General features: G+C 41.8%; 2 protein-coding genes across 6 annotated transcripts; one reads left to right on the top strand and one right to left on the bottom strand.

Annotated features, from left to right (window-relative positions):
* Window positions 1-3,731: 3,731 nt before the first annotated feature.
* Window positions 3,732-10,032, top strand: LOC118405263 (CCA tRNA nucleotidyltransferase 1, mitochondrial-like). Of its 2 annotated transcripts, XM_035804659.1 has the most exons (6): window positions 3,732-3,836; window positions 4,140-4,708; window positions 5,071-5,197; window positions 5,711-5,904; window positions 6,593-6,840; window positions 7,213-10,032. In XM_035804659.1, the coding sequence occupies exons 2-6, from the start codon at window positions 4,192-4,194 to the stop codon at window positions 7,549-7,551; spliced, it is 1,425 nt and encodes a 474-aa protein (XP_035660552.1). In that variant the 5' UTR covers window positions 3,732-3,836; window positions 4,140-4,191; the 3' UTR covers window positions 7,552-10,032. The 2 variants fall into 2 exon arrangements, with proteins under 2 accessions (XP_035660552.1, XP_035660553.1); XM_035804660.1 differs by lacking the exon at window positions 3,732-3,836 and having other exon boundaries at window positions 3,850-4,708.
* On the bottom strand, window positions 9,759-22,629 carry LOC118405265 (sarcoplasmic calcium-binding proteins I, III, and IV). Of its 4 annotated transcripts, none has more exons than XM_035804663.1 (6): window positions 22,454-22,629; window positions 17,981-18,033; window positions 16,365-16,484; window positions 15,882-16,005; window positions 14,736-14,833; window positions 9,759-10,668 (listed from the first exon to the last, which is right to left on the bottom strand). In XM_035804663.1, exons 1-6 carry the CDS (start codon window positions 22,509-22,511, stop codon window positions 10,561-10,563), a joined length of 561 nt encoding a protein of 186 aa, XP_035660556.1. In that variant the 5' UTR covers window positions 22,512-22,629; the 3' UTR covers window positions 9,759-10,560. The 4 variants fall into 4 exon arrangements, with proteins under 4 accessions (XP_035660556.1, XP_035660557.1, XP_035660554.1 ...); XM_035804664.1 differs by lacking the exon at window positions 17,981-18,033 and adding an exon at window positions 18,101-18,153 and having other exon boundaries at window positions 10,480-10,668; window positions 22,454-22,602; XM_035804661.1 differs by lacking the exon at window positions 9,759-10,668 and adding an exon at window positions 12,433-13,310 and having other exon boundaries at window positions 22,454-22,628.
* Window positions 22,630-23,033: the final 404 nt, after the last annotated feature.

Below are 23,033 nucleotides of genomic sequence, written 5' to 3'. Positions count from 1 at the left end.
ATGGGAAAAGTTAAATATGGTTCGGAATAAACATCATATGATACTATATCGTATACTACTGAGGCTACTTTTAAAAGACTTATTTACAAAGCAGCACTAGCTTTGAAGTTACCTACCCACCGTCATTATACCCCTGTCACATTGCGCGAAAATCGATCGGACGACGAATCTGCGGCAATGGCCCAAGCCTCGCTTTTAATAATAACTTTATTGCATAACAATTGTACAAGGTACAAAGTATGGCTTATATGTGACAGGGACGGTTTTCAGGTGAAAAATACCCGCAACCCTCTGTCGATCTTAAATATGGCCAATCTTCCAGAGATATACGCATGAAGATCGTGGATAATGTGACAGGGGTATTATGAACCTTGCCCCTACCTTGCCCACGACCGGTCATTGTAGCGAATAATTGAAATTGGCGGTAGTTTTGGAGCAGTCTTCGACCAGTTTAGGCCTCGCCTGTTTTCTTAACAACTATGTCCCAATCATTTTACATCCAGCACATGAGTACTCCCAAGCGAGCTCAAATACTTTAATTCTTATTTTCTCACGTCCATTCCGACATCTAGACTTAGACTAAAGACCTTACTAATTCTCAGCCGTTTGCGCGTGCAAACTCTCTCACGAACTAAAATGGGCACTACTAGCAACTTTAAAAAAAAGGTGAATTTTCGATTTTTTTTCATCGATTTTCAATTTCAAATACAGAAGTTACATACATGGAATGTAGTGAGAATACAACACCATAGATGTTACATAGTTTTCACAGGTCATTATTTCCCCCTTTTTCTATTTCAGCCATACCATAGGTATGGTGAAATATATTGTATTCGTAATGTTTCTTCTTCTTTCTTCTTCTTCTTTCTCCTGTCAAATCTTCAAAACACGTTATCTCAGTCGTTCCTAAACCGAATGACTTGAAATTTGGCATTTTTGACATTTTTGGCTCCTGTACCCTGGTTTTACCACCAATTAAGCTGAAATCTGGCATAGAAGTACACTTTACATATGCACACATGGATTCAATAACACTTTTGGCATACAGTACAACAAAATGCGTAATTTTGCGGTTTTTTGGCCATTCTTTGACAAAAAGGACACTTATGATTTGATTGATTTGATTTGATTTATTGGAATTGCAACAATACAATACTCGCGGATCACAGGCAGCGGTAGGCTGGTTTTGTGATCCGCACATCAATACGTATACATATAAACATTACATTAATACACTGAAAAGATAGAGCATTGGTTAAAAATTATTAACGTTAAATACAATAAATCTACATTCAGGATTTGATCTAAAATATAGATTAGGCACTCAAGGATCGTAATCTCTGCTTGAACATACTGACGCTTCGGGCTTGCTTTACTGATTGCGGCAGTTCATTCCAAAGTCGGGAAGCATAAGGGATGAAGGTAGATCTGTACGTCTGGGTCCTACAGCGGGGGAGGTGTAGGTGCGTAGAGTTACGGAGTTGTAAATGTGTGGCTCTGTGCTCTCCTCGGGTGGTTGGTATCAGTGGTTGCAGATGAGGGGGGGACTAAGCCGTTTACAAGTTTGAACATGAGAACCATAGACTGGAACTGTCTTCTAGTTGCCAGGCTGTCCCATCCAACCTCTTGCATAACGACGCTTGATGGTGTTCGTCTTGCGGCCCCGGTGACAAGGCAGGCGGCTCGGTAGTGAACTCGCTCCAACATCTTGCTGGATGAAGAAGCCAGGTCCCCTAGCAGTACAGAAGCATACTCCAGCTTTGGTCGGACCATAGTGTTATATGCCATCTCTAGTGCCTCCCGGGATAGCTTGCCTCGGAGTTTCCACAGGAATCCCAGAGTTCTCCTGGCCTTGTTAGATGTGGTCTGGACATGTTCAGTCCAACGTAAGGTCTGGTGGATGGTGGTGCCCAGGTGAGTATAAAACGGCACTTGTTCAACTATCTATCCAGCTATGTAGATGGTAGGTAGCTGTACTTTACTCCGAGGGGACTTTATACACATGACCTTGCACTTGTCCGGATGGAGCTGCAGGCCCCAGTCAACGAACCAGGTGGAGACGTGTTGAAGGTCAGTGTTTGTTGTGCTGGCCACTTCCTGAGCTGTCCGTCCGGACTTGGAAAGTGACGTGTCGTCGGCGAAGCAATTGATGTTGGAGGAACACGGTAGGTCTTTAATGTCGTTAATGTACACAAGGAATAGCAGCGGTCCTAGAATACTTCCTTGTGGGACTCCTGCCTCTGTGCGCCCCCATGAGGACGCCACACCGTTGATCACAACTCGTTATGGCTCCTGTACACTGGTTTTGCAACCAAATGACCTAAATTTTGGTACAGGGGTGCATTAGATATTCATTCAAATGACCTATGTATTATCTTTGGCCACTTCAAATGAACCACTTCAAAACAATTTTTTATTTATTTTTTTTGTCATTTTCTGATGGCCACAGGGTCAATGACCTCAAGGTCGTTGACCCCATTTTGAGGCTTTCTAACTTGCAGAACTGTATGCAAGTATAACTTAATTAAAAAGGAAACCAATCGCTTAGCACGAATCAATATCGTGAGGAGGATTTGGCAGCCAATCAGCAAGCTTGGTGTTATCTGGACGAGTCCATTGTTACACGGAGGGGTCCATTTTTTAAAATTCATCTTTGGACTGGGGATAAGGTAAAGTCTTTCAGTGGGTGTATTTTGGGACTGGTCTAATTTGCAATTTTACATGGGGCGTGCTGGAACAGTCCATTCTTGCATGGAGGCGGGATTTTTTAAATTCATATTTTGGACTTTGGTGACTACTATTATGTCAAAGTCTCTCAGTGGGGTTATTTTTGGACTGGTCTAATTTGCAATTTAAAATGGGGTGTGCTGGAAGAGTCCATTCTTCATGGAGGGGACATTCTTTAAAAATCCATTTTTGGACTTTTGTGACTATTTCAAAGTCTTTCAGTGGGGTTATTTTGGACTGGTCTAATTTGCAATTTTACATGGGGTGTGCTGAAGAGTCTATTCTTGCACGGATTGGGGGCATTTTTTAAAATCCATTTTTGAACTTTGGTGATCATGTGAAAGTGTTTTTAGACTGGTCTATTATACCTTTTCATGTACGGGGGACCTTTTTGCTAACTTCAATTTTGGATTCGGTTTCTCATTTAAAAGGCCATGTTTTCAGTGGGAGTATCTGTGGACAGGTCTATTGCGCAAATTCACATGGGGTGTACTGGAGTCCATTCTTGCACAGGGGGATTTTGTAAGATTCATCTTTGGGTTGAACCGTCATTAGTAAAAATGATTTTCCAAATGGGTTATTTTGTTGTTGCATGCAGAGGGAGATGGCTGAAATATGCTGTATTTGCTCAAAAGCAAATGTCGGCCTTTCTAGTTACTGTATGTATTTTTACTGGATGAGAATACTACATATTGTAGTACCTAGTACTCAAGATCTAGCCTCCCAAACACACTTCCCCAGGGTTAGTATTGTGTAAGTATCTGCCTTAATACTAGTATCATTTTTACGGCAGAATGTCTTGCCACCTATTACACATCCTTACATCTGCTCGGAGATGCTCCACGCTAGGAGTCTGGTAGAGACCAGTATACTCTGAGGGGTGTTTGTTCTAAAAGTGATGTAACGTTAGATTTTGAATAACACCATGATAAGACCGTATAAAAATTTTATAAGAATAACTTGTTTTATTTTTAACATAAATTAGGTCAAACTTCCCAAAGTATATACCTTTTATTGAAAATAAAGTATTAACACCCCTTTATTGTAGTGATATCGTCTACATCAAAATGGCGGCGCCCATGCAACATTTTCGGTGATTGCTGCATCAGGTTGGAAAATTATTCATTCTAATCGTATTTTTCTACTTGTCTTAGCGAAATTATCACTTACCAGAAGAAATAGACATTTGTAACTTTTTGTGGGCATATGGGATGCTTTTCCCACCAGGTAGAGTGGTAAAACGCGAGAAGAAAGAAGAGGGAGGGGGGGCAACTATGTTCTCCCCAAACCCACAAACTCTCTCGGACGAGCAAAAAATATACCTATAGAACACAGCAGACGTCCAAGTTGTCATATAGACTAATAGAGCTGCTAAATGTTGCTCATTGTTAGAATGTTTGATCTCTTTGCAGACTTGAATGGTTGTTGCAACAATAGGACAACAACAAGGCTACTCATAGTGCAATGCTTGCAGGGGTATTTCGTAGTATTGCATCAGGCTTAAAACATACGAGACTCAAACCCCAACCACTACTGCAACACTACATAGCACAACATCTCCAAGGCATTCATACCAACAGAACCATGAAGCTTGATAAACCAGAATTCCACAACCTCTTCACCCCCGAACTGAATCATCTCTCCGAGCTCTTCGCTAAGTACGATTACGAGCTGCGTATCGCTGGCGGGGCCGTACGCGACATTCTCATGGGGATCCAGCCGCAAGATCTCGACTTTGCGACCACGGCAACGCCACAGGAGATGAAGGCATTGTTTGAGAAGGAGGGCGTGCGTATGCTGAACACAAAAGGCGAGGAACACGGCACTATCACCGCACGGATTAACAACAAGGAGAATTTTGAGGTGACGACTCTCAGAGTCGATGTTGTCACAGACGGACGACATGCTGAGGTGGAGTTTACCACCGACTGGAGAATAGACGCGGAGAGGAGAGATCTCACTATCAACTCCATGTTCCTAGGTAAGTTCTAGTTTCAATAAATCATTCTAACTTAAGTCCTTGTGTTAACCCCCTAAAACTGAGGATGTAATAATATTATCACATTTGATTGGAACTTTAAGCATAATAAGGTACTGTTTTTTTTACACATTTTTGTATTACAAGTATGTTAAGCAACTGGATACAGCATGGGTATGGCTGCCTCCTTTCACAGCCACTACTATACTATACTATACCCCCTTCCCCCCTGAACAAAACCTCTGCTCGGAGAATTTGATTTTTGGCACTGCCCTCAGGGACGGAACCTTTGATATAGAATATAGATTTGTTATTACTAATATTTAGTCTGCTGTGGGCTGGCATTGTTATGTTTTCCTGATCAGGATTGGACGGAACCCTGTACGACTACTTTGATGGTTGGACTGACCTACAGAACAGGCGGGTGGCGTTTGTGGGAGACGCCACCAAAAGGATCCAGGAGGACTACCTCAGGATCCTCCGGTACTTCAGGTAGACTGCACTGGCGTTTTGTGTTGTTGTTATGCTTGTTGACTTTGAATCCCCAGTGGGCCCCAATGTTGTGCCCTTTGGAGAATCATGTCACCTTTTCCTAACTTGACTCTAATCAGAAGTGGCTGAAAAGAGTACCTAGTTTTGGTTAGGGATGTCCTTTTGGATGTAACATTACACTTGAGGTCTCATGTTTGAGGAGAGCCACACCTTGAGCACAAAAAAGAACCCACCACACTTCTTGAAAAGAGTGTGGGTCAATCCCAGAATGAGCGGTCCCCGGGTTGACATCTGGAAAGGTGATAGTCACCTGTTATGTCAATCCTTCCACAAATGCCATAAACCTCATCTTTAGGTCAAGACTTTGTTCCATCTGTACACATTGGTACATTGGACAGCAAGCTGTTATAGCACTTATGTAAGTTGTATGTCCTTGACAAGCCTTCAGAAATATCCTACTGTGCCAGTCTTTTCTAAGTCTGTAACATGTGCTGCTATTGGTGCATATCACAGGTTTTACGGTAGGATTGCTGAGTTGCCCAATCAGCACAAAGATTCCACCCTGGAGGCCATCAGGGAGAATGCAGGAGGACTAGGAGGCATCTCCGGTGAGAGGATCTGGACAGAGCTGAAGAAGATCGTCGTGGGTAACCATGCCGCGCCCCTCATGAGATGTATGTACAACCTTGGTCTTCCTCAGTACATCGGTAAGTACTAGCAGACATTCTTATTTACTTTGCCAATTAGGTTAAGGTTTAGGTGATGTTTGTGTGTCTGTCTCTGTTTGTTGACTCAATAAGTTCATTACTCAAGAAGTTTTTGATGGATCCTGATGATTTGGTAGGTGGGTATGTTGGGGGAAACAATGGTCAAGTTTGAGAATGGTCCCTCTGCTAGTATTGGCTTTCTATGGTAATGCAGTGGAAATAGTTCCAAGTTTCATATCATGTGTTCTGGACATGCTATGGTCATTACTTTTTAAGTGGCAGAAACCGGTAGGTCTTGTTAATTAAGATAGGAAGAACTGTGCTGTACCAGCTGTAGCTTGTGCTGGTGTTCTATTATGTTTTTATTTGGTTTTGCAGTCATGATTTCAGGAATTCCGCATATTTTTTTTGTAGGGTTTCCAGTAGATGGTAACCTAGTTTTTAGTTATGATTTCTGGAATTCTGCGTATGTTTTTTTTTTGTGGTTTTCCTGTAGATGGAAACCTAGTTTTTAGCTACCGGTATGATTTTATGAATTCTTTGTATGTTTTTATCAGTTTTTCAGTAGATTGTAACCTAGTTTTTAGTTTTGATTTCAGGAATTCTGTGTATGTTTTTGTAGGGTTTCCAGTAGATGGTAACCTAGTTTTTAGTTATGATTTCAGGAATTCTGCATTTGTTTGTGCAGGGTTTCCATTAGACGGTAACCTGGATGAGTTTGACGAAGTGTACAGCAGAGCTGGCCAGCTGCAGCCCCGCCCCATGACCATGGTGGCAGCCCTGTTACAGGAGCCCGGGCAGATCGATGACATCATCGCCAGACTGAAGATCTCCGTGGAGGAGAGGAAGACGGGTCTGCTGGTCATGCAGTTACGGGGGGAGGGAGAGCAGCAAACGGCACAGCCACTCAAGCATTACCAAGACCTTATTCTGAAGGTAATACAGCCTAGATGTGTAGTGTTTTATGTATTCATGACAATATTTATGTGGTGACAAACATATGAACTGATCCTATGTGCTTTCAGTTGAAGTCAGGAGCTAATAGAAATGCTGCTGTCTTGTAATACAATAGTGCTTCACAAGGGGTCCCCACTGACCTATATCACTCAGACAACTGATACTGAACAGAGGTATGTAATAGAGAGAGTGTGTGAGGTTTTGAGACACAGCTGTTGAAGCCAGAATGCAACAGAAATTAATTTTATACATGAGTACATGATAAGTAGTTTATCTTCTCACTTGCAATAACAAAGGCATTTACTAGCCTAAGGGTTCCCCACTGACTCTGTATCCTTTCATTTCACCCAGACTCCCGGTAGTGAACAGAGGCAGTTGTTGGACCGAGTGTGTGAGGTTCTGAAGTACAAGGGTGATACGGCCGTCCTCTCAGAGCTCCAGGCATGGACCATCCCCAGATTCCCAGTCACAGGGAAACACCTCATGGAGAAGGGCATTTTCTTTGGTTTAGAGGTCGGCTGGGTGAAGGACAAGCTGGTGGCACTGTGGATTGACAGCAACTGTTCTTTAACTTTTGAGGAACTGATGGGCAGAGTTGATGATCTAAGAAAGGAGGTTCCAAGGGAGATCCAAGAAAAAGCAGCAAAGAAAAAGACAAGAGTCGCAAAAAAGATGAAGACCGATAAATAATGATGCATTGTGTTTATGTCTTCCAAATTGCAGTCTTATATGTAGGATTTACTTTTATAACTGTCCCCTTAAATGCAATGAAATTTCTTTGATAATGAAGAAACTTCTGAAGCCAATGTTTGGCTAGAACTTGTGTTCTGGTTATATTTGTTTGCTTTTTGTTTGTTACATAAGGTTTTAACCCTTTGAAATATTCTGTCATAGTACATTTGTGTATGTTGTAAAAACATATTGTCAGTTATTGATTTTGTAGTTTTCTTTCATTGCAGGTATTACATCCCAACTGTATATTATTGAATTATGTTCTCTAGTGCCGAAGAAGGGAATTTGCCATGGAAGGAGTTTGGCAAACTCTCTTCCTCGAGGCAAACTCCCTGTTCCTAATTCTGTGAAGAAGGCTACAGCTATCCCTGGGAAAGAGAACATACTTCAGGAAAAAATATCCTGTGAGCGGGTAAAGTACCATGGGGACAACTGTGAGGTACACAAAATATAAGTTATTGAATGTTATGAACCAAAATGACAGTGTCGTTTTCATTGTGGGGCAAATTACATGAACTTTTCAACACAAAGAATCCTTTATCCACGGCACATTGTCAAATGATAGCGGAATGGGATCAGGGTAAAATTATAATGTCACCAAAAATAGAAGTAGGTCACAATGTAATCTGATATACTAGTATGAAGTTTGTGATGCTATGTACTAACCATATAAGTCCCGTAATCAAATTTGCTTCTTGGATTTGATTTATTTTTGCTTCTATTGGGCTTGCAGTAACTCTGATGGTCTTCTAAATGATACTAGCCTGCCATATAATGCAATTATTTATAATCTTCATAGTATGAAGGAACATAAACCTTTGGAATTATGTTCCTTAATTTTGCCAAGCTTAACTGATTTCCTTACTGAGTATTTTCCCTTCCACAACGTTTGAAGAGAAAGGGATATTTTTTGTTCCCAATACTTAAGGCAAAAGGGATAGATACTGTAAATGCAGAAATGATCCCAGTGATATTTTGTTTGCAGTTTTCGCAATGGCCTCTTCACCGCCAACTTAAAACAACTGTGAACAGTTGTCCATTGTAGTATCTGACTACAGTCTATGGCGCTACCACAAACTTAGAACCACCGCGAACACTCCATTTTTCCCACTACCATGAAAATACATCCCCGAACTTAAGTGTGTTTACAGTACTCTTCCAGAATCCATGGCCCTGCTGTAGAAAAGGACAACTGGATGACTCAAATGGAATAAGGAGGTTAAGACTTAATCTTATATCCTAGTAGAAAAACACTTAAGGCTGACCTGCCTGTCAGTTAAGATGCAACTCGAATGCAGATGAACAAATTGTCTTTCCAGAAAGACATTGTGGATGTATAGATCTAGAAAATCCTAACGATATGATTACACTGATACCAGTGGTACGTGCTGTCTGTGAGGTTTATCGTGGATTGAAGTTTACTGACCGTAAACATTAATCAAAGGAAGCGGAAACCATCATTGGGGTAGTCTGCTGTAATCCCCAGACCTATCCTCATTAAAGTCGGATGACCCTAGGAGTTATTGCTGCAATCACTGATGATGCTTCCTCTACGTCCATGCTGGCATGGTCAAAACTCAGGACGAGACAATGCAAAGGTTCTCACGTCCGCCACCATGTTTGTATTTTGGTGTATAGCAGGCGTTTTCGGACATTTAAAGACCTGACTCTCTCGAATAACCACCTCAAATATTAAATGCATGTCTACTGCTCAAAGAAGATATTACTTTTAGAGTACTTAAAAAACTTTCCGATAAAACACAATATCAGTGTACATTATACTTGAGTTACTCTTGTTTCTTAATACCTGGCAAGACCCGTCATGCCCCAAAATAGAGCGAACGGTGGGGCAGATACAAATCGCCGTATCTGGAGTTCCATTTGTCTAAAAAAGTTTTCAATTTGACAGGAACTTTCTCTAGGTACTAGCACCTCCAACTATGTACGAGATATTCAAACTAGACGCAAATTATTTCCATAATTTGCAACTATCAAACATGTTTTATAATCAATGGCCCAGCCAACTTCATGCCGTGGGCCTGGAGCAGTGATATTTTTTACAGGATGTTGCAATGTACGATTCGTAAAAGTGTTAATGGAGATACCTGCTTCTTTGATATGTCTATCTTTGTACAGAATATATCAGTCATTGATCACCCAAAATATGACATTTGCCTTCCTCTTTATTTCCCACCAATGACAACCATTGACAGGTGCTCCGGCACTGCAGGCCTTCACACCCGAAAGTTACATAGATATCTTTTACTTCTCAACTGGTTGCACAAGGGTCTCGGTGAACACAGGTAGTAAGGTGGTTCCAGGTGTTACAAAAGGGGAGCTGTCTTCTCAACTTCTTGAACAACATAGAAGCTTATTTTTACAAGCCGCAGGAAAGGTAGAACGGGCAGAAGATCCTGACAGTTGTGTATCAGACTAAATTGAAAAATTACAACGGTCTTTCTGAGGCACGTGCTGCCACTAGTACTGTACCTGAAACCACTCTCAGTAGGACTGGGATTATGGCCACAGGCTGGAATAGCCACTTGACTGCGATGGTTACAACTTTGCATAGCTAACCGTGAACTGTACTTTGCGACTAGCAGCCTCCGAAAGACGTTGTCGACATGTCGAGGGTAGAATTGACAAGAAGTACGTCGGTATAAATCGAACAAAATATAAGCAGGCTAGATCCTCGACACAAAGCATCCGATACGAGAGACAATCGTATGTACATACTTGACAGGTCTTGGATAGTTCTTGCTAAGAGCTTCCGTTGACTCCATCTAACTAAGACCTTCGTCATGCATGTGAAAGTCCTGACGCTCCAGGATGCTTAGATTCAAGAAAGTAGCCAATTTGTAGAAGAAGAAAAAAACACAAAAGCTATTACGTCTACAGCACGTCAGTTGTTGAGCTGTTTATCAACTACAAACGTGTTTTTTTTTATTTATCTACAAAGACATCCGTTCAAGGCTTCTGTCCCATGAGGGTGTTGCCGGCATCAGCAGAGGGAGAGGTCAGGAGACGGTAGTACAGCTCCCTGTAGCGGGCCAGGTCGAACTGCACCTTGCCTCCCTGGGGGATGAGAAACAAAAACAGACATTCAAGATGGAGTTTATAGAAAGGTTTCTTCTTGATTTAGGGCGTTTTGGGATTGAATTTTTTTGATAGCAATGATACGTCGATGAAGGTTAGACATCTAGGTAAAACTCCCTTAAAGACATACGCCTTGCAAAAAGCTATATTTGAGATAGGACATTCAGGACGGAGTTTATAGAAAGGTTTCTTCGTGATGTAGGGCGTTTTAGGATTGAATCTTTTTGACAGCAAAGATACATCGATGAAGGTTAGACATCTAGGTAAATACATACGCCATGCAAATAGCTATATTTGAGATAGGACATTCAAGATGAAGTTTATACAAAGGAATCTTTGTGATGTAGAGTAGCTTTGACTTGACGCCTTCGAGCGTTTTAGAATTGAATATTTTTATAGCAAAGATACGTCGATGAAGATAGACATCCAGGTAAAAACATGCGCTTAATAGCAGTTACTCAAGTAACTGGATATGGTTTTGGAAACGGTCACACGTTTCAGGTGGCATTCACTACCTTTCGGCAATGAAGCTGAAGAAATCTTGTTAATGAGCAGCTTTTATAACCTAACTATGAATTTATATGTAATGGAGGTGAATACAAATTTGAGATAGGACATTCAAGATGGAGTTTACACAAAGGTTTCTTCGTGATGTAAAGTAGCGTTTTAGAATTGAATCTTTTAGATAGCAAAGATTTATATGTAGACTGCGTAGATTTATATGGTATAGCACATAAGTTCTTTAGTCTTTTACTTCGGTTATTTCATTCAATGCAATTAGCTTATGTTGGGCATGGATATGCAATAAAGACCATTGTCGTTCTCATTGGATGACTATAAAGTTGTTTTGAATCCGAACACATATTAAACTTTCATTTAAAGATTGTATCCATTCTATCGCGATCGCCCAACTTTCAGTGATTTATTCTATATGACTTAAAATGTGAATCCAAAATGTGAGCACTAGTTGAGGCTCTGAGGGGCGTCTGAACAATAGTCAGAGAACTGTGAGTCTGTATTACATTCGGTGCTTTACTTAATGACGAACGACTACAGAATTTGTCCCGGCTTGTACGTGCATCAATGCCACAGGCGTACATGTACGTGTAATCAGCTTATAGTGATCATTGCAAAGCAATTGGACAGGTTTACGAGTTTGAGTGATCTTATCAGGGGCCCCATGAATATATCTGTAAATTTGTATGAGTGAAGTCTCTGAATTTCTTTAGAGGTCGTTTCTGGTTGTCAACGGATATATTTCCAGTAACGCGCTTTTAACAGGATTCAGAGGAATAGTCGTTAAATGCACCGAATTTAGGAAAATATAACTCTGGTAACAGGGGAACAAGGCAACGGAACACTTTACATGCACCGTACATGATTTGCTATGGTAATTGTTGGGTTGCCCATAAAGAAATGCTTAAGTGTGAGGTACAAATGGAAGTATGGCTATGAATCTTTACCCACCCATATTCATTGTGGTTTGTGAAAATAGCATTTTTTCCTCATTTCCGTTGTCGGCCATGTAATATAGCCATACTCTTCATATAAAGTGGATATGCTACGTCCACATTGCATTGAATTCCATGTATAATTCTAATGACAGATATGCTGCCTTAACGCCATTTTACATGCAACCAGCCAACCTAGAATGAATAATACTACTAAACTAAACGTATAAGGGATCACCAAAACAATATTTACATTAACGACTTCTTCAACGAAGAAAAGAAGCGAAGCACATTGAGTTGTCTGGCTCTTTATTTCCATACATCCTCTTAAAGTACGAACAGACAGAGACATTCGGCTCTGCAGGCCGCTATGACTCCGAACACAAATGTCGTCTCATCATGTATCCACGCTCTCCGCCGTGTTGTGAGTGAAAGGTCTTGTTTCCATGGTGCATTAGATGTTGTAAAAGTACACTTAAGTCTCAGGGTGTCATATAGCCTTAACTTTTCATTAAAACATAAGCTGTAACAGCCTCATGTAATTCCTTTCTGACGCCATTGAGCTAGCTGTATTTTGATAACTCGTCATTGAACACTTTAAAGACAGTGTGAGGTTGCTAAGAAATAAACCCTGGTCCCTTGGGTGGGAATTTCAGCATCTTGGTTCACCGCAGAAGAAAGGTTAAACGCTGTCTGAATGTTGTGGGTTGTATTGTCTGTGTATAGCCAGGTAATGCTGGTTTAGTGTAACTCGTCATTCGTCAGGATACAGAAATTGCAAGAGACAATGGGGTTGGCAAACTACCTGTTGTTTAAATCAAAACACCCAAAAGAAGATTGTACACAATGTCTCTACATATCATCACGTTTAAAATTCTAGCTTAGAAAGCTCGTAACTTCTAACTCTAGCTTCAAAACGTGTGAGAAAAGAAATTCTTTGGATGTTCAGAGATAAACAGGAAGGTTGGTATTCAGTAGAAGCGATGTATGTCAGCTACACAGAAACTGCCTCAACAACACGAGCTAGAAAACATGTCCTCATATGTACACTAAGGTTTCCCTTCAAGGCTTCTGCCCCATGAGGGTGTTGCCGGCATCGGCGGCGGGGGAGGTCAGGAGACGGTAGTACAGCTCCTTGTAGCGGTTGATGTCGAACGTCACCTTGCCTCCCTGTTCGTAAGAGAAGTTTCCAAGGCGTGAAACACACGGCAAGGTGAAACTGCACCGTCCTTTGTCACGAGCGTCCATTTCAGTCGTCAGGTCCGGTCCAAACACGAAAATAGCGCGTCTTAACGGTGAAAGCAAGCAGCGTCATTCCGCAAACACACGTTTTTATCGCACAATGATGACTGTGTTTTCGAGTCGGCATCCATTATGATGTCCCTATGGCTAGTCCGTCCACTATATCAGACAAGTGCGTTTGCAGCCATTAAAGTGCACAACAAGACCATTTTCGCACATTCCGCCGAGCAATGAACTGTTGTGAAAGTGGAGAATGGTCGTGAGGGATGGTTCGTCTTGTCGGTTCACACTGGCAGTCTGCTGCAATGGAGTCTCACACTTTGTGCATGAAGGTCAAGATTAAGGCAGCTTCTTTGCCTGAAATTATGACGTCGTTTCGGTCCATGGAAAGTTTGTAGTTGATGGATTTAAGTACGTAGTTTGTAACGGATACCATGCGGACAGTCATGGCGGTCGGCGTCAGGGTGGTAGTCTGAATCCCGTTGGCTTTGCGTGGTGTGTGCGTGCCGCTCAAAACATGCAGCATACATCATTTATATGGTCTGTTTGCGCGTCGTTGATTGACCGTGCGTCTCATATATATAAAACGCATGTTCTGTATACGGTTGCCGTGCAGTGATCTAAAGGCTCCATTCACACTTGTGCGTATGTGAGTCGCTACATTTTTGGCTAAGGTTAAGTTTGCGGGTTAGAAGATATTTTCGCTTTGACCTATAGTTGTGCAGCCTGATTTAATGTCGAACCGAAAAGACACGTCTTCAGCAACAAACTTGACCAAACAAGCTACAAAATGCCAATACTACTCAAAGGGCTTGAATATACGCACAACTGTGAGCGGAATCTGACATGCATGTGAAACAGAATACGCATTGTTCTGCGCTTGTAAGGGGGGATTATGGCATACTTGTCACATTTAGAGGACGTCAGTGGCAATAGACATAGACAGCGTTTTTTTTATCGTTCTGCACTGCGTAGTCAGTTGTTACTCGTAACCAGTTCGTCCTTTGTATAAAGTATGCAAATGACAAAACATGGCGAAGCATGTGTCGGAACAACATCTAGCAAAAAAAATTCTGCTGTCCATCTAGCTTACTGATTTCACCTTTGTGCGAGCCAAAACTCCAATCCTACTTAAATCGGTGCTGAATGGCAATTAAGTTGGTATAGACACCTGTAAACATTACGAAGTAGACGAATGCATATCTAAACGTTTTATGTACGTTGGAAACAAAGTATCATTGACTAATATCCAGTTGGCTAGGCTATCCGTCCTCCTGCATGCTTGCTACTGTTTCATTTTATGTCTTCTTCTTTGTTGTGCAAATAAACAAAGCAAAAAAAAACTATCCTTACGTCTGTGATAACGCTGTAGACGGCCGGGATATCTGCGCACTGCAGCTGGAAGTTTTTGCAGTAGTTCTGGAACTCCTCCAGGTCAACAATGCCGTCTCCTGTGGGTGGGGATTAGCAAAAACATCTATGAGAAACCTGGTCAAAGGTATCAAACAGTTCAAACATTCGAGCCAGTAATTCTAAGAGCTTTAGGATTGACCGTGAGCATATAAGTCTTAACCAACAATATAGCTACTGATAGAACGTTAACTGCATATACCAGGCATGCCAAGGTTTATGTCGAATAGTTACAAACATTGGGCTAGAGCGTATGTCTACTTCTTCTATCGACCATATTGACAAAAATTTTCCATGTCGTGAATACAAGCTTTGTCTGTGAATGGTGCTCTTTCTACTCGCGATCGGGTACGCTACTCGTAATTCAACGTGGTTTCTAATGTTTCGGTTGACATTTTATGTCCCATCCAAATAGTTCACAATTGATTCGAAAGGGTAACGTTAAAGGTTGCTTCAAGTTTTTCTCCTGGTGAGAAATCGATTGTAAATTTGTAGCTTGTTCACAAAATGTCATCATTGGCGTCATGGCTACCAAGTAGTTTATAGTAAACTGGTGTTTACATCTGATATTCTAATTGGTTGTTACGTGTATCTATGTTTTATCATTGATTGCTGCTTGTATGCATAAGTCCCCTTTGCATTGATTGCTGAATGGGATTCTCTGTTTTCATTGGTAACTGTGTGTGTGACCCTGTCTTGTCGCGCATGCAGTAACCAATCAAAAGAGAGAGAGACCATTGGTTGCATCATGTGTAAGTCTTTTTTTCATTGAGCATCTCTTTTCATTGGCTGCTGCATGCGTGCCCCTCTCTTTTATAATTGGTTGCTGCACGTGTAAGCCTGTTTTCATTGGTTGTTGCATGCGTCTCTCTGTGTCTTTTCATTGGTTGCTGCATATGTAAGTCTGTTGTTGATTGGTAAGTCTGTTTTTGATTGGTTGTTTTATGCTTTACTCTCTTCTCATTAGTGGCTGCATATGTAAGGCTGTTTTGTATTGGTTGATGCATGATTTTCATTAGTTGCTACGCGTGTCTGTTTTTCATCGGTTACTGCATACGTAAGTCAGTTTTTGATTGGCTGTTGGCTCACCGCTGACATCCATGCCCTTGAAGAGGAAGGGGATCCTGTTCTGGCACCAGGCGGGCAGATCGGCCACGGACTTGCAGGTGGCGATGGTCTTCTCCCACATGGCGAGGTACTCTTCCCACGAGACCTGGTCAGGCGATGGAGAAAGGAAAGGAAAGTGATCCGGTTTTAGTTCACCGAAGAGCTAGTCTTCCACTGGTCATGACAGAGAAGATACACTGAGTGATAAAACGTAGGAAATTGCAAGTCACAAAGAAAAAAAAAACGTCTTACAGTGGTAACTTTGATATCTGCAGTTACTCAAGCAACTAGATATAATTTTGGAAACGCTTCCACTATCGTTCGTCAGTGACACAGAAGAGATCTAATTGAACAGTAGGTTTTATGCCGTAGCCATGAATGGGTATCTATTTAATACAATGCTCGACTGATGCTGAGTTATCCACAGTCCTTTAGTGATGGTAAGAATAAGTCTTCTCCACTTACGACGTCATCCTTGTTGATGTCGGCGCGCCCCTTCAGGTCCCTCCACTCGTCCTCCAGGGAGGCCTGCATGGACTTGTAGTCAGCGTCGGACAGGCTGCCCTTGTTGACTTCCTTGTACCTCTGTTGGTGGGGGAGGGGGGTGGAAGGGGTGGAGCAAGATGTAGTGTGACTGGTGTTACTTTGACCAGCAGATGTATTTTTTATGACATGACATTGTATTGTTTTAGTTAGCTGAAGTAACGTTACCGATTACGTCATGTAGTTGTAAACATGCCAGGTCTTTTCTTAGCTCTGTTACTGTCAAAGTTTACCGGCGGTAGGCGTTGACTCTATTTCTCGGAAACCCCAGCTCGACATTGGTCAGTTGTCGTCTGGTTGATAGATGCTTGTGGGTTGACCAGAAGGCCTTGCCTGTTAGACGGCGTGTTGTGGGGAATGGGGTCAATGTACCGTGGCCCATATCTCCGAAAGCGTCTTATTTATAGAAATTTTGCGGCAGCACCTGCTGGACTAGTGGTGCTTAGAGTTGGTCAGAAACGTCCAAAAATAACCCCACCCATTACCCTGTATATCTAACGAATGCTCGCCGGGGTGAAATTATATACACTTCCTTGGAGCCTTGCCAGAAGTCGTTGAATTCTTCCACCCCCCATTACCAGTCCCTATGCAGTGTCCTCTTCTCCATATTCGGCGGTCGGAGTCATGGTTGCAACGAACAGCGGCAGCTGCCTACAGCCGTTTTGCAGCGTCGAGAAGAAAAGTGAAAACGTCTGCGGATATTTGAGGGCAAGTTCACATGCTGACCAGTGCAACCCGGTTGCTGTCGTGACCAACCCACTAGTCCGAGGGGACGAATTCTGAATGATACGACTTCTAACAAATAGCAGGGCCGTCTGTCTGTTCCTGTGATGTGCTACTTTATTGAATCTTGTACATGTCAGGTCACGGTAGATACAGAAACATTAGCTCTAAACACTGATATATGAATGTATGTTTTACATTACTTAAGGAGCACACGGCTTAGCCGTTAGTCAATGACGGTTAGCACAACACATCCGTTCTGTTAGCATGTTAACTAAGGTTCTGTCGTCTTTCACGTTACGAAATAGTCTTTTCGTCAAAACAATGAGATGGACAGTTTCACTGTTACAAGAAGACTTAAGGAACGCTCGGGAAATTTGAGTTTTTTCTTGTGTTTCAATGTTTTTGATCTTTTGAGACGACTCCTGGAAATAGATGCACAGAGGGCGAACATGCCCCACACATACTCACTGTGATACAACACAAGCTTGGGAGAATCCGCCTGTGCAGTCAAACCGTTTGTCGTGTATCAGTAGCACAGGTCAGGCAACGTTATAGCACGGCTTAAGGTAGCTTTTGAAAGCACCACTGTTAGCACAGTGTCACTGTTGCCTTCCGTCCATAGAAACGTCTAATGCGGATTCACCAAAGTATGCCTCATATACACACAGTATGCATGAGTAGGAACTGAAAAACCCTCTTCGATCGCCACATGATGTGACTCTTGATAATGGCGGAGCATACTTCACGAGTCCACCATGTCGGTAACATCAGGTAGCGATCGTTTAAACTTTCTGAAACTGAACTTTCTGTACCTTAATCATTTCCTCGAAATCTTCCCATTGGATGGAGCCGTCTTTGTTATAGTCTGAAAAATAGCAGCAAAGCTAACATTTAAACGACACGTCGAAGGCTCGTAGGTCAGGTGATCTTACCGTCATCATATCTTCGAAGTCATTCCACTGGATTGATCCGTCGTGGTTCATGTCTGCAAGAGAAACGTGAAAGTCAAGTCTGAGCTCTACGGTTCAGTGAAGCCTGCGGAAAGCCTGGTTAATAGGGCATAGGAGCTGCATGGATGGAGATATGAGCACAGACCTTAAGGTAGTGGCACATGTAGACGCGTACTGTTTTTGATAGCCCTAAGCCAATAGACGGGTACTGCTCGCTCTTGGTAACGAAAAACACGTAGACGTATGCTGTTTTGTAAATACAGGTGGCATATAGACACGTGCTATTTTGATAGCCAAAGACACATAGACGAGTACTGTTTTTGACACCCAAAGACACATAGACGCCTACTGTTTTTGACACCCAAAGACACATAGACGCTACTGTTTTGATAGCCAAAGACACATAGACGCTACTGTTTTTGATAGGTTTTGATAGATAGGAATTGATAGATATACGTAGATATAATCATTGCCGGAACCAACCAGAATGTTCCTTTGATGTGTCGAATGCCTTTGAAACTGCTATGAGTAGGGCATGCCAAATTGGCTAATTGATCCATTGATTGATTGATCTATTTGTTAATTGAGTCATCTGATTGTTTGTTTGTTTGTTTGTTCATTTGTTTCTTTAGAAATGGTACATTCCTGGCTTGGTAACGGTTTAGGGTTGGAGTGAGGGGCCGGGTGTTGGGCAGGTAGAGTTAGACAGTAGACACAATGTGTAACGCAGACTTCATTGAGTTGTAGAGATTTGAAGGCAAAGAAAGTCATGGTGAAACTAACTATATATATAGAAAGAAAGAGAGAAGACAACACAGCAAGGCAGGGAAGCACAGTCACATCTGAAAAGGGAAGCAAAACGGACCGTTTTAGAGCAGACGTAGACAGGTGAACATAATACATGTAATCAGCTGATAGTGTTTGAGTATCACGTTATGCAAAACATTCAACATGTATGGGAATGGATGTACAAGGATACACACATATATACACAAAAACATGAAAAATATTTACACATCACGAAAAGTGTACATAAAAATATAACATAAAACATTAATTCATGTGTTTCAGTAAATAACTACCAGAGTTGTTTTCCAACGCTTTTTAGTTGAATCGTAACTTTAAGGAAGGTTTTTTTTTCCATAGTAATGTGGTGACGCGTACCTAAGACTTACGAATGCGTACTGCAAGCCCTCTTTACTTTTGGCGCAATATTGGAATAGCTTCTTTAAACCATGGATATACACTTGGTATGATTGGAGAGATGTGCAGCTGATTAGAACACCACAACACTGGTATATGGCGATATGGAAAAGAACAAATTGGCAAACTATCATCTTAATATCCATCTTTCGTAGGATCCTTTAACTGTCTGATGATTTGCCTGAGTTGATAGATTGCCTGATTAATTTTCACATTCGTGTTCTGCTTACTCAGCGAAGATCAGAGATGCCTCAAACACTACAGTTGGTCCCTTCGATAATCAAAGTTCTGTGGAATTCTCGTCGAGCAAACCATGTGCATTCCGTTTTGCCCGGTTTACCCACAGGACTTCATTTATATCTATTTATAACTGCCCATCATTCTTTACTAAGCAAGGTCATTGGCCCCCTTCTAGGATACATGCAAAGATATTTCCTCCGTGGTTAGTTTAAAGGAACAGTTTAGAAGACTCACAAGTCTAATTTTAATGCCTTCAAATAACGAAATGCTTTTTTATTGTTCGGGTACAGCATAAAGTTTAAAAACTTCGCTTAGATGTTCTTATAATGAATAAGAAAAAACATTTTAGAATCTCCTTGGAATTGTGTCTAACCCGTTAATCACCGAAGGGGAGGTACAACCGTCCCGAGGATGCCCTTATTTGGATATGATGAAGGTGTCCGTAACAAACTTGATTGACATGATGAAGATTTTAGGTCGAAGCCCTGATTGGTCGATGCCGCGTAACTTTATTATCGGTATCTTTTGATCTATCTGTACGGATATCGATGGTGAGTGGGATTCTTTAGAAAGGTTTTCTCTAATGACAATTGGCAGTTGCCTCCCGGGAATTCTAATGATAGCAACTCCTGTGGCCCTATCCAAGCCTCCTTTCACTGCTTAAGTTGGTATATCAGTGCACTTGGGGCACCCGTGTAGAACTGCGGGGTTTGTTCACTACGACACTGTTTTTTTTATTTCCACCGATTGTTTTATAATTAAGGTATTGCTTAATACGTAAAAACATGACTTAAAAGACAACAGAATACCCAAAACGTAAGAAAATTCGTTCTTCATCTCTGAAATTCGTTGAGTAATCTTTTAACCCCACAGTGCCGCGCCGGTGCCCCAAGTGCAGTGAGACACCACCCTTAGAAATGGACTCTCCTCTGCGGTCTAATTTTAAAACATGGCAACGGCGATTCAGCAAAGAACGCCGTAACTTGGCGACAGTACGTCTACGGAAAATGCAGATGTATTTAGCCATATCTTCTTCTCTATTTAGGCTATTCATGTTACAAATCCTCGGAACATTCGCTGCCGCCGCCAACAAGCGGTATCTCCCCTTACCGCCTGTAGGTTTCAAACACCCGGCAACATTGCCCTAGACACTTCTAATGACATCTGTTGCCAGCTCCTAGTGCCGAGATAAAGCGAGGAAGTTTCCACAAATTTGTCCGGCTGTCGAAAACGTTTTACTACGTGGGCAAAGATGTACATCCTGGATCTAAACTAGATGGTTACGAATGATGTATCGCAAAATTATACCACTAAGTGTATCATGTAGACGACAGGCGGGCATAAAAGGATAAAGGTGTAATCAACGCACGGAGCTAATGCAGCCTTCTGACGTCACAACGTCTCAGGAGAGCCTCAACTATTCAAGAAACTTCATGCTGCCTGCCAATGGAAACCGTCTTGCTGAAAGGCACTTATCTTCCAGGAGAATTCTTTCAACATTTGAAATTCTTATGAACTTCACTTATATAATATTGAAAGATTTCCAAGATTGATAGGTCGAGTTGTACTTGATGTTTCTTTTTGTGGGAGGGGATGGATAGTGTTGTATATGTTGTATGAAACGCATTTCGGTCCACAGGTATTTGCGTGCAACCAGGGTACAAGTGCCACGCATTCTTTATTACAGGGACGCCACGGAAGTATGTAGACTGCAATGTTGACTGAATTATGTCAGACGCTGCGTTTACTTGAAAACTGCGGATGCGCAAAACATACAGCCCTCTACGTCAATCTCTGTATAAATAGACTTCGACCTATTTTACCGAATGACCTCATTTTATATCTGCATCATAGCATATTTTTCCTGTAATATCAAGTCGGCAATTCCACTTTCGGTACATAACTTTGGGTGGATCAAAACAAATCCTGTCCAGCTTCCAGAAAATGATTTCACATTTATCATCCTTTAATAGTTGCTAACGCGGATAGGGCTTACTTTGGATGTTTCCATTCGTTTGTATCAGGGCGTTCTTGAATCGCTCGCAACCCTCTTATATATCTTTTGATAAAACCGTCCTTTCATTTGGTCTACATTCAGCGCATTTCTGCCCTTCATTCGGGCAAGCCTCAGCAGGTCACTATTCATCCCGTACCGACATCACATACGTAATGTCACACGGAAGCAGTTTTTCAGAGATAAGGAACAATGTCAGGATTTTCCATGGACCGTTTTGGCTCCAACGGGTTAACCATTTCAGCTGTAAGCGAGCATGAGTATATCTCAATGTAGTGGCGATCTTTGTGCACATAATCTGTTCCTCGATCATCAGAAAATCGGGTCTTTCCACAGATCTCGTTTTTGTATTTTGTCTGTTTTCAATGAGGTGTTTCTAAAGCAATGCACATTCTCGTTTCTCAAAATAGAAATGGTTTTGCCGTTGATATCTGTAAAAGGTTTGATGTCGACCCTTTGACTAACGACAGAGATTAGAATGGAATAGTCTACTTTGGTAAAGCTTTACTCTGGTCTACAGTCGTCAATGCTTCATCGTTAGGTTCGTTGTCATGACCATCCAAATAGTCACCGGGGTTCGCCATCCATCAAATACCGTCTACCTCACTGTTGAAACGAAATTTCCATCTAAATTCATCTATCCAAGACTACCCAACACTGTAAACCTTTGTAAATGCTATCAGTCTGTCCAGAATGTATGCCGTATATATCTTTCTTTGGTGATATGCAAGCAATATCAGTTACCCATGCATTAGGTGTAGGGCAAAAAGGATTGATCCTTGAGCAATATTAGGCTTTGGTATCGTTTGTACAATGACACATGAGATGCAGTAAGTCACCTGCTATAATGTGTACCTAAGACGAGAAAAACAACCTACCCAAGAAGAAGTCGAAGGTGAACTTGATCTTCTGCTTTTGGAAATCGTTGAGTCCCATGGCTGCAGCTTGGCGGGGTGTTCGCGATGTAGACGTTAAAACAGGGCGCTATAAAAATCTCCTGAAGCCTCCTTTCCTGCTAAGATGCCTGGCAAAAACGGAGTGAAGCGACCGCTCTTTTTCGCGCCCTTTATATACCCCACGGTGTATGCTAATCAGTGGGTTTTACGGTCCGGCCACGCTACTGGACGATGGGAATTCCTGACATTGATTCGGTCAGCCTCTTCCTTATACGGCACATGTAGTTGGGGCACGCCTACCATTTATAGACCAGTTGATATGCCGAGACGTAAAATCGCCTCCAGGGCTTTAAACATGCTTATTCGTGTGCAATTGTAATGTTTTAGCATCATATTTATGAGTAACTTCAGGATAATATTTGTATCAGATTCTAGGCATTGGTCAACGACATACCATTGCCACTGGTCGATTCATCTGCAATGGTTACTTCAATCGGCGTTCGTCACAAAGCCGAGGGCAATATGCTGTATCTTTGATAATGATATCTGTTAGTTCATCCGT

This window comes from Branchiostoma floridae, chromosome 18 (assembly GCF_000003815.2).
Source record: "Branchiostoma floridae strain S238N-H82 chromosome 18, Bfl_VNyyK, whole genome shotgun sequence".
Lineage (NCBI taxonomy): Eukaryota > Metazoa > Chordata > Leptocardii > Amphioxiformes > Branchiostomatidae > Branchiostoma > Branchiostoma floridae.
Note: the sequence above shows the minus strand (reverse complement) of the source record. Positions and strands in the feature narration are given on the sequence as shown.

Bases quoted from the DNA above. Each gene is read 5' to 3' on its own strand.
- LOC118405263 (XM_035804659.1), top strand. From the start codon at position 4,192: ATGCTTGCAGGGGTATTTCGTAGTATTGCATCAGGCTTAAAACATACG. The intron at 4,709-5,070 runs GTAAGTTCTAGT...TTTCCTGATCAG, and splicing joins TATCAACTCCATGTTCCTAG to GATTGGACGGAACCCTGTAC. The intron at 5,198-5,710 runs GTAGACTGCACT...TGCATATCACAG, and splicing joins AGGATCCTCCGGTACTTCAG to GTTTTACGGTAGGATTGCTG.
- LOC118405265 (XM_035804663.1), bottom strand. From the start codon at position 22,511: ATGGGACTCAACGATTTCCAAAAGCAGAAGATCAAGTTCACCTTCGAC. The intron at 14,834-15,881 runs GTGAGCCAACAG...CCCCACCCACAG, and splicing joins CAAGGGCATGGATGTCAGCG to GAGACGGCATTGTTGACCTG. The intron at 10,669-14,735 runs GTAAGGATAGTT...CTCATCCCCCAG, and splicing joins TCTACAGCGTTATCACAGAC to GGAGGCAAGGTGCAGTTCGA.